This window comes from Protobothrops mucrosquamatus, unplaced genomic scaffold (genome assembly GCF_001527695.2).
Source record: "Protobothrops mucrosquamatus isolate PMUCROS unplaced genomic scaffold, P.Mucros_1.0 scaffold3933, whole genome shotgun sequence".
Taxonomy (NCBI): domain Eukaryota; kingdom Metazoa; phylum Chordata; class Lepidosauria; order Squamata; family Viperidae; genus Protobothrops; species Protobothrops mucrosquamatus.
The window spans coordinates 37,705-49,050 of record NW_015389877.1 but is presented as its reverse complement, the minus strand read 5'-3'; the positions used below and the strand labels follow the sequence as shown (position 1 = coordinate 49,050).

Genomic DNA, 11,346 nt, shown 5'->3' with positions numbered 1-11,346 from the left:
TCCCTTTCCCCTCAGCATGGCTGACTCAGGAATTCTGGGAGTTGAAGTCCACGAGTCATAAAAGAGCCAAGGTTGCCTACCCCTGTGTTAAAGGCACACATAAATAAGGGTAAATGTCAAAAGCATTAACATGGACTTTTCCTCCATGATGAATGGCTAAAAAATAACTTTGCAAATTGCACACACTCTTTTCACCTCTTTCTACAGCTCGGTGGTTCTTCCTCCTTCTTTTTCTTCCATTTACTGGGGTACACCGCCATATTTAGTTCCAGCATTCCTTTAGCCATCAACTGTGGCAACCAAGCTCCACTGGGGTAATCCCATGAAAGGACCTCCTCTTCCTCGTATCTGGACACGCATGGAGTGTAAGTTGAGTGAGAGTTCACTCATGCTCGGCCTTCCTCTCGCCCACTTCTATGTCTGGGTCATGTGATGGCAAGGGAGGCCATTGCTCTACCTGAAGATCTTTCCTCACGCACAAAGGTCAGCTTCCTCACCGGCGTGGATTCTTTGATGATAGGTAACGGCACTGCTACTACCGAACCTCTTTCCACACTCCGTGCATTTATACGGCTTCTCCCCCGTGTGAAATCTCTGATGGGAAACAAGCTGCCCTTTCTGAATAAAAGTCTTCCCACAGTCTGTGCATTTGTAGGGCTTCTCGCCGGTGTGGACTCTTTGATGGTAGGCAATGGCGCTCTTGCTACTGAAGGTCTTTCCGCACTCCGTGCATTTATACGGTTTCTCCCCTGTATGGATCCTCTGATGGGAAACAAGTTGTCCTTTCTGAATGAAGGTCCTCCCACACTCGGTGCATTTATAGGGTTTCTCCCCCGTGTGTCTCCTCTGATGGCGAGAAAGGCCACTGTGACAGAGAAAGCTCTTTCCACACTCTGTGCATTCATAGGGTTTCTCCCTTGTGTGGATCCTTTGATGGGACGTAAGATTGTTGCTTCTACTGAAGCTCTTCCCACATTCCATACACTTATATGGCTTTTCACCTGTGTGGATCCTTTGATGGGAAGTAAGTTGTCCTTTCTTAATGAAGCTCTTCTCGCATTCCAGGCATTTATAAGGTTTCTCTCCAGTGTGGGTTTTTTGATGGCCAATCAGGGCACTGTTCCGAGGAAAGCTCTTTCCACACACTCTGCACTTATATGGTTTCTCTCCCGTGTGGATTCTTTTGTGACAAGTAAGATCTCTGTTTTCAATATAGCTCTTCCCACAATCCATGCATTTGTAGGGTTTTTCCCCTGTATGGACCATTTGATGGCGAGTCAGATGACCATTTGTTCTGAAGGCCTTCCCACACTCTGGGCAGTTATATGGCTTTTCTCCCGTGTGGACCCTTCTATGACGAGTGAGATCTCTGTTCTCAATGAATCTCTTTCCGCACTCAGCGCATTGATATGGCTTTTCGCCCGTGTGGATCATTTGATGGCGAAGGAGGTTACCGTTTGTACTGAAGCTCTTTCCACATTTCACGCACTTACACGCCTTTGTGTGAAATTCTTCACGGGAATAACCATATGTGCTCAGACTAAAACCCCTCCCAAGTTTGATAAATGTATGTGGTTTGCGTTTCCTGCATAGTTTTTTGGGTGCGCCAAGAGGGAAGAAACCATTAACATTTTTTCCATATTGCCTGCAACCACACTGCTTCCTTTTAGCCTGGCTTCTACAATATTCATGCAAATTAAATTTATTTTTCTCTCTTTGGCCACGTCCTGCGTATTTTCCATTGGTGTTTTTCTTCTGAGCTTCCTGGATCTGGAATGGATGGATTTCAAAAGGGAGAGAAGTGGGGGACCTCTCTCCTCTATCTTCTGGGTGGCTTTTCTCTTGGCTTTTTGGATCCCCTTGATGGCCAAATATCACTTCCGCTTCATACTGGGCTGTTTGCAGTAGTACTAACTTTGGCTGCTTGTGGTTCTGATTGTTCTGCCTATCACCTGCTTGTAAAAAAAAGAAGAGAGAACTTCCTGTTAGAATTTATAAGGATTGTGGGGAAATGTCTATTACCAAAAGAAGAGAGGATGTAATTGGAGGGTGTGATATTGGATTTAGTTTGAAGCTTACATGTACCACGGAATTACTAATGGACTCAGTCATCACGTTGTCTATTAAGCACTGGATTGTAAAAATAGAAAATTATATATATATAATATATACATATATATATGTTTTCTGAGGTTTTCGCGGGTGTTTGTATGTAGGTCTTTGGTTATTCGGGTTTTCTCCTGCGTAAAATTGGAAGTGTCTTGGAGACGTTTCGACGAAGTCCCATTCGTCATCTTCAGGCTGGTGTTTTCAGCTTCGTGCTCCTAGAAGCACGAAGCTGAAAACACCAGCCTGAAGATGATGAATGGGACTTCATCGAAACGTCGCCAAGACACTTCCAATTTTACGCGGGAGAAAACCCGAATAACCAAAGACCTAGATGACGAATGGGACTTCGTTGAAACGTCGCCAAGACACTTTCAATTTTACGCGGGAGAAAACCCGAATAACCAAAGGCCTATATATATATATATATATATGGGCTCAGGAATTCTGGGAGTTGAAGTCCACGAGTCATAAAAGAGCCAAGGTTGCCTACTCCTGCCCTAGGCCAATGCATAGAAATATGTTCCTTGACTTCCTGTCCCTAAAGACCTCTAATGAATTGAGTAACGAGGGGTACTTACCCAGAGCAGCCATATTCAGGGAAATCTCTAGCATGACCTCCCTGCACAAGACTCTTTGGCTCCAACTGAGTAGCGTCCATTCCTCCTTGGTGAAGTCCACAGCCACTTCCTCAAAGGATATGAAGCCCTGAAAGTGGAAGAAAATATCACGTATCGAACAATTCCCAGGAACAATTTAAATGCAGGGTTTTTTTTCACTTAGGAAATCTGTACTTCACGTTGTTGATTTTTAAGGGAATAGGCTTCTGTATTTCTGCCACTGTTTTATGTTTTTTCTTATTGATTCAATTCGATTTCATTACAGAATAAAATTATAGGATTAAAATAGATGTCCAGCCCCTTTCCAGGGTTAGACCATACCAGAAAATAGCAGTCTAATCTCAACTGTTAACGATTGCAACTAATTCTATGTGGGACAAACATCATGTGAATTAGAAACCAGGATCCACAAACACTGGCTGGCAAACGCCACAATCCTTAATCTCTATCCACACTGACATCAAACAACACCAACTTGATTGGCGCAATACAAAAATCATCGGCCACGCTACCACCCGTCACGCTCTCAGGTTCATCAAAGCTTGGCACTCCACAAGCCATTCCATCAACAGACACACTGACCTACAACCAGCCTACAAACCCATATTGATCTGAGTGGGAAACCTTCAGATCCTGTCTATTATGCCTGCTATCAGCTTCTCCTAATATAAAAGTTCCTTTTGGAAGAAACTGCTTCCACAAGTTCTGCTTTCTTAGGATGAGGTTTTGAAGTGGGCCCTGACACTTACGATGTAGCAGCATCCCCATGGTTACATTATCAAAATTCCAGCCCTGGGCAACTGACATGTACTTATGACAGTTCCACTGTCCCAGGGTCGTGTGATCACCATTTGTAACCTTCCCAGCTGGCTTCCGACAAGCAAAGTGGTAATAACAACAACAATAATAATAATAGAAGAGTTGGAAGGAACCTTGGAGGTCTTCTAGTCCAACCCCCTGCTCAGGCAGGAAGCCCTATACCATTTCAGACAAATGGTTGTACAGTCTCTTCTTTAAAACTTCCAGTGTTGGAGCATTCGCAACTTCTGGAGGCAAGTTGTTCCACTGGTTAATTGTTCTCACTGTTAGGAAGTTTCTCCTTAGTTCCAGGTTGCTTCTCTCCTTGATTAGTTTCCACCCATTGCTTCTTGCCCTGCCTTCAGGTGCTTTGGAGAATAGCTTGACTCCCTCTTCTTTGGGGTAACCCCTGAGACACTGCAATCATGTCACCCGTGGTCCTTCTCTTCATTAAACTAGATATACCCAATTCCAGCAACCGTTCTTTATGTTTTAGCCTCCAGTCCCCTAATCATCTTCATTGCTCTTCTCTGCACTCTTTCTAGAGTCTCAACATCTTTTTTCACATTGAGGTGACCAAAACTGGATGCAGTATTCCAAGTGTGGCCTTGGTAAATGAGGGAAGCTGGATTCACTTAATGACAGTGTCATTCACTTAACAACTGCAGTGACTCACTTAACAACTGTGGCAAAAAGGTCATAAAATGGGGCAAAACTCTCTTAACAACTGCTTTGCTTAGTAATAGAAATTTTGGGTTCAACTGTGGTCATAAGATGGGGGATATTACCTCATTATCTGTATTAATTTACCTCAGGTAAAAGTAAAAAAAAAAGAACATTAATTTCTCTCAACAATAAATTGCATTTCTTTATTACAACACCAGCCCCTCAGCTTGTATATTTTCTCTTTGCAGCTCAACAACAGTCTTGAAGGGGGTATACTATACTAAGTATGACTCAATAGGTCACTGAAGCTTGGCCTCCATGCCCCCTTTTGCTGAGGAACAGGTTGTGCACTGAGCCCCATACCAAACAGTCCCCTGTTGGGATTCAACCCCTTACCTGAGTTGGATGCACAGCTGCTACTTTTGCTACATCACAAACATGTGCCATTTCATGGGTTTCCATGGATGTTCTTCCCTGGCCTGTTAAGGAGAGAAATGGAAACAGATTATTGTAGGACCTGTGAATAAGATCTAGGAATACACAATAAACAAAAGGAGACAGGCCTAGAATTTCATGGCCAAAGCAGATCATCAATAGAAGGAGGTTGGGCTTTCAGAAGATGCCTTCACTTACATGGGGAAGTGACCTGAGGTGAGTCTTCTTGTGAGATCCTCCTGAAAAGCTCTTGAGAAGGACCGGGTTGATCTCCTCTTCCCTGGGAGCCTGCCGAGGTCTCCTCCATGAACAATTCCTGCATCTAAAAAACCACCCTGGTTTATGATCCACTTTCTGATGACCATGACTGCAGTAGCTCCCTTGCCTTGCCTTCTCCCCAACCCAAATCAAACTGCTAATGATTCATCTTTGTATTTGGCTAAATGCTGTTTTTGTTACACCACTCTGAGCCTCTTTTGATTATTTCTTCTTTTTATTCTGATTACGAGTTCCTCTTCTTTATTTCTTTATTAAATTTGTTTGCAGCCCATCTAACCACAGGACAACTGTGGTTTCTTTAAGGATGTGGCCCTTCTTTCTTTCTTTGTGGTTTTAATTAAGTCTGTTTAGAGCCGTGATGGCCCAGTGGTTAGAATTCAGTATTGCAGGCTAACTCTGCTCACCGCAAGAAGTTTGATTCTGACCGGCTCAAGGTTGACTAAGGCTTCCAAGGTCGGTAAAATGAGGATTCAGATTGCTGGGGGCAATAGGCTGACATTGTAAACAGATCAGAGAATGCTGCAAAGCACTATGGGGTGGCATATAAATAAGTGCTATTACCACCTGGAGTATTTTGATTTAGATTTAAGGACAAGCTTGGTTTTCTGTTGCCTCTTGTAATGGGGAGACCACTGGCCTGGCAGTTAAGGTACAGCAACATTGTGATACTTTTGTGGGGAAGGCACATATCCTAAGCACATTAAGACTGCAGTTGAAGGGCAACTCAAGCAACATATTCCATCCAGTCTCTAACTACTCATTAAGTTTAAATTTTTAGTTTTACATATTTACAGATATGTAGGCTAAGTTCCCTGACTGCTCTTTAGAAGGCCAAATCCTGAAGTTGAAACTCAAGTACTTTGGCCACCTAATGAGAAGGAGGGACTCACTGGAGAAGATCCTAATACTGGGAAAGATTGAGGGCAATAGAAGAAAGGGATGACAGAGAATGAGGTGGCTGGATGGAGTCACTGAAGCAGTAGGTGTGAGCTTAAATGGACCCCAGAAGATGGTAGAGGACAAGAAGGCCTGGAGGAATGTTGTCTATGGGGTTGCGATGGGTCGGACACGACTTCACAATTAACAACAAGGCTAAGTTCCATTTTAAGCACCAAATCATAGCATCAATGTCTTATTTAGTATCATTTTTATTCTTCTTTCTACTAATTTGCACCTGTGCAATGTATCTATTACTTTTTTTCCTCTTTTATGTTAAAAAAAAAAAGGAACCTAGGAGAATAGTTGCAGAAAAGACAGGCAAGGCCTTTAAAGAATTTAGGAATTCAGGTCATTGCTTGTTACTTCTTAGAAAGCTCCCATAATGAAATTCTCTCACCTGCCACTTTCCCAACTCCTGGGAGGCAGCTGGGCAGAGCAGGCAGCCCTCGGCCAGGGCCACCGCCTGGGCGCAGCTCTCCGCCCCGCACTCCCGCAGCCAGCCTGCCAGCTCCGGGGGCAGCAGGGCTAGCAGCTGCTCCAGCACCACCCGGTCCAGCATCTCGGCTTTTCCGCTCCACTCGGGCCGCAGCCACTCACGGCACAGCTGGTGCAGGTGGCTGCAGAGCGCCCGGGGCCCCTCGTCCTCCCGGGGGCGGCAGTTGCGGAAGTGCTGGTACTCAGCCTCGGAGCTGTGGGGCCTTACGGGGAGGCCTCTTGGGCTGCTGCTTCCCCGAAAGTTCCCTCTGCTTCCAGGCCAAATGACAGGCTCCTGGGCTTCAGCAACTCCTCTCCCTGAAGACCGCTGGAGTTCCATTCTACCTGGTCAAGTGTAGTTCAAAACAGTGTAAATGCTCACTGCCTCCACAAAATGACTTTCAATCAATTAGAATAGAGCTGGAAGGGACCTTGGAGGTCTTCTAGTCTGACCCCCCCCCCCCGAATAGCACACCGTTGGCGTGGCTCCCGGTTGCCTACTGGGATATTTCAACACTAGTAATTCTCTCCCCCCCTTGCAAAACAGGTCCGCACAAACGTCTATAACAGAATAACCGAGTTGGAAGGGATCTTGGAGGTCTTCTAGTCCAACCCCCTTCTCAACAGGAGACCCTATACCATTCCAGACAAGTGACTGTCCAGTTTCTTCTTAAAAACTTGCAGTGTTGGAGCATTCTTAACTTCCCGAGGGAGGTTTGTTCCACTGATTAATTGTTCTGTCAGGAAAGCAGGAGACCCTATACCATTTCAAAGGAGTGACTGTAGACAGTCTCTTTTTGAAGACCTCCAGTGATGAAGCACCCACAACTTCTAAAAGGCAAGTTGTTCCACTGGTTAATTATCCTCAGGGTTAAAAGTTTCTCCTTAATTCCGCTTTAATCAGTAACAGTTCAGCTTTAAATCAAAATAAATCTAGAGAGTAACCTCATAAATATTCCCTTTTATGATTTAATCTTTTCGTAAGAGACATCCCAGGCAAGATCAGATGCCTTCCTCTTCCCAATTCCAAGAGGGGAAAAAAAACAACAAAGAATTGCAATCCAAATGTCCATTTGTCTCCTGTCTCCTATCTCCTGCAACATCCAGAATTCCCACCAGCCTCCCCTAGGACCCTCCAGGATCAGGAACGGGGTGACTTGGGGAGTGAGGACGCAGGCGCTTTCCAATCTCTCCGGATCGCTGCAGCTGCTGAGATCCAGCCGGGGATAGCCAATGCGGACGATGCTTCCCCGCCTCTTTGCAAAGGGATCCCTCTTTGGGGGCAAAGGGATCCCCCTCCCAACACTCAACAGCCCCTTCCCAGCCTTCCTGGTAAACCCCCCCCCCTTTTGGGGGGGGGAGTGGCATTTGCAATCAGGCTTCCTCCATTTTTGCTGGGAAAGAGAAGCCCCGCGCCCTCTTTGTCTGGTGGCGCCTGGGAATGAGGGTGATAGAGAGCGCCTCTTCCTAGAGAGGCAAGGGGGGGTTCATTAAGTGACTTTCACTTCCAGTCCTTCGCTCGAGCTTTACCAACAAATCTCTACAGCGCATGCTCAGCTCTCTTCGGAGTTTATTCTTTCCTAGAGCGTCTCGCCTCTCTAGGAAGAAGCGCTATGCTCTGCCTTCTTCCGTTCCTGGAAAGGAAAGGGCAAGCGTGGGTCCGAGTATGAGTTGCAGTCGCTCATCCCGGGAACAACAAACCTCAGATCGCTGGAAATCCGGGAAGGAGGCGGTGACTGGGGAGAGGGGAGACCCTTTTGTCCCCCGGTAGGAGAAGGGGAGGAAGGGGATGCCCCCATCAGGCAGGGAAAGCCCTTCTCTGACTTCACCCGCAGCTCCCCGACTTGCTTGTCGGCGCTTCCAGCGATCCAGGAAACTTGGAAAGGATCTTCCCCGCTTATACCAGGTAGTCCTCGACTTACGACCACAACGGAGCCCAGGATTTATGTTGCTAAGCGAGACGTGTTAAGTGAAAGTTTTGCCCCACTTTATGGCTTTTGCTTGCCACAACGGTTAAGTGAATCCCTGCAGTTGTTAAGTTAGTAGCACGGTTGTTAAGTGAATCCAGCTTCCCCATTGACTTTGCTTTTCCGAAGGTCGCAAAGGGGGGAATCCCGTGACCCTGGGACGCTGCAACCGTCATAAATGTGAGTCAGTTGTCAAGTGTGCAAATGTAAGTCACATGACCGTGGAGATGCTGGCACGGTCGTACGGGTGAAAATGGTCCTAAGTCACTTTTTTTCAGTGCCGTTGTAGCTTTGAACGGTCACTAAATGAATTGTTGTAAGTCGAGGACTACCTGTAGTTGAAAGGGAAGGAGCTTTGGCTGACTGGCTCTCCAGCCTTCTCCAGGGATCAGGTGTTGGGAGTGGGGAGTGGGGTGGGGATCCTTCTCTGTTGGAAATCCTGGAGGAGAGCCTGGATTTGGATCTTAGAATAGTTTGTGGAGAGGAGCCCCTCTACCAAAAACCTTCCAGAACACAAGAGTGCCGGTAAGAAGTAGCTGAATAAACCAGCTTATTTTCATGGAAGAGAGGAGGGAGTTGTGCCCCATCTGAAAAAAGACTGCTGATTGCGGATCTTCCTGGATTTTCATTCTGGAGGGATTTTAATGAGAAGATCCGATGGGACAAAGATCTCCAAGCAAGAGCATAATGATTCTCTGCAATTGGATGGCAAGGACTGCACTTCTCTCCTATTCTGATTTTTGTTCCATTTTGTTTTGTTCCGTTTTTCAGTTCATGTTCAGATTGAAATATATGTCCCAAAGATGCTTTTTCAAGAGGCAACTGGACTTTCTTGTTTTTCTTTGAAGACGTTTCACTTCTTATCCAAGAAGCTTCTTCAGCTCTGACTGGAGGGTGGGGAATGGAAGGATTTATATTCCTTGCAGACAGCTGGTCATTTGCCTTCTTTGGAATATAGGCAAGCGTGTTAACTTGCTTTTTTAAATTTAGTATGAAATGTATAAGCCGCCCATCTCGCCGAGAGCCGACTCTGTTAATTTGCTTTTGAAGGTGACTGCTTGTCTAGAACCGAAAATAAATCACAGCCAAATCTGTTCCTGTAATATATAGACGTTTCGACTAAACATGGATCTGTAGACCAGGAAATTTTTGGTTCTACTTGGAGGTGCGTTAGAGCAGAAATAAAAAAAAAATAGATATGCAAAGGTCAGCAGGACTGAGAGCAGAAAAAGACTCTCCTGCCATTCAAACTGGAAACAGTAGAGAATTTTGGGAAACAACCAGCCAGGAGATCCCTTATGAGAGCACTATCAATTCAGATGTTCAGCGTTGGCGCTTCCAGAATTTCTGCTACCAGGAGGACAAGGGACCCCGGGAAGTTTGCAGCCAACTCCACCAGCTTTGCCATCAATGGCTGAAGCCAGAAAGGAGCACCAAAGCTGAGATGCTGGATCTGGTGGTCCTGAAGCAGTTCCTGGCTATCCTGCCTCCAGAGATGGAGAACTGGGTCAGGGAGTGCAGAGCTGAGACCTGTTCCCAGGCGGTGGCTTTGGCTGAAGGCTTTCTTTTGAGTCAGGCAGCAGACAATGAGCTGGACATGAAGCAGGTGAGAGAATTTCAGCCTTGTAGCTGCAACAGGATTATAATGTGTCTAGCAATGTCCGTGCTTCCTTAAGTGCCTAGTCAATCTTTCTTCAAATGTATAATAGGAGATTTTTTATTTAGGCAAATGATTCTGTTTCCGCTATCAGATAATTCCAGAGAAGGGGAAATCTTAGACTATTTCTATTACACACACACACACACACACACACAAATTGAAGGCAGAGGATAAGACATCTTCCGTTATGTGTTTGTTATGTGTTTGTAAGAGTCATGTTGGCGCAGTGGTTGGAATGCAGTACTGCAGGCTACTTCTGCTGACTGCCAGCTGCCAGAAGTTTGGCAGTTCGATTCTCATTGGCTCAAAGTTGACTCGGCCTTTCATCCTTCCAAGGTCGGTAAAATGAGGACCCAGATTGTTGGGGGGCAATAGGCTGACTCTGTAAACCGCTTAGAGAGGGCTGTAAAGCCCTGTGAAGTGGTACATAAGTCTAAGTGCTATTGCTATTGCTATTGTTCTAATTCTCTTTCTTCCCAAGTATTGAACCAGCGTCTTAACAGCTAAGCCACCATGCCGCCCTTTATGTCCATCATAAAGAGGATATAAATAAAAATGTAAAACAGTGGCCTGCTGTATTGTACCTCTGGCCCATCTAGTCCAGCAATCTCTTCTCACAGTAGCCTGCCAACCACACAAGGAAGCCCACTACTCTCCTAGCAGATGGCTTTCAGAGGCAGTCACACTGCCATAAAGACTCATAGGTATTGATACTCATGAATTGGCCCAACTCCTTTTGAACACAGACAAGATGGTAGCCAGCATCACATCTCATCAGGCCTTCTAATACTAGCTGGTCTTTCAGGTGGAGGAGCCATGGATGGAAATGATCACAATGCATCCCAAAGGAAGGGGATATCTGTTCAGTTCCTCTCAGGAACTACTCTTTGGGAAGATCTCCCAGGATAATCCAACTATTGTCACTTCGTCAGGTAAGAGAAGGTCTTTTTTTGAAGGCATTGAGACTGAGCTTCTTTCGCACCAGATCCTAGGTGTCAAGGTTCTGACTGACGAACCCAACGAAGTAAGCACAGCTGAGACGATCCAATCTCTAATGCAAAACTTTATTGAGCACATCATTTCAGCACAGGTGAAAGGAAAACCAGCTCTAGTTAATTGGCCCCTAAGTCGGTATATTAAAAGCATAGACGTCTCCCTTCAATCCAGCGGGTCACATTATCCAATTAAACGTTAGACACTTGTTATGAGAAAAAGTGTTTAGTTCTCAGTAAACAACTTTCGAAAGACCTTGGTTCTTGTGCATGAGGATGGCTTTTGTATATAGTGCTTCCTAAGAGCTTGTTCACAAGACTTTAAAACAGTCTGTTTCCCCCATTTTTCTCTTGTTTACAGGGAATGGAAAGGCATTACTAGAAATCCCCAAAACGTCTCCTGTTTGTAA

General features: G+C 45.5%; 1 protein-coding gene across 1 annotated transcript; it reads right to left on the bottom strand.

Annotated features, from left to right (window-relative positions):
• Window positions 1–244: 244 nt before the first annotated feature.
• On the bottom strand, window positions 245–6,657 carry LOC107298386 (zinc finger protein 660-like; the record flags this gene model as incomplete). The annotated part of the gene is made up of 4 exons (XM_015827760.2): window positions 6,241–6,657; window positions 2,688–2,814; window positions 476–1,511; window positions 245–348 (listed from the first exon to the last, which is right to left on the bottom strand). Coding segments are annotated over exons 1-4 (1,684 nt in total), but the record flags the coding sequence as incomplete, so codon positions are not given.
• Between the last annotated feature and the right edge of the window lie 4,689 nt (window positions 6,658–11,346).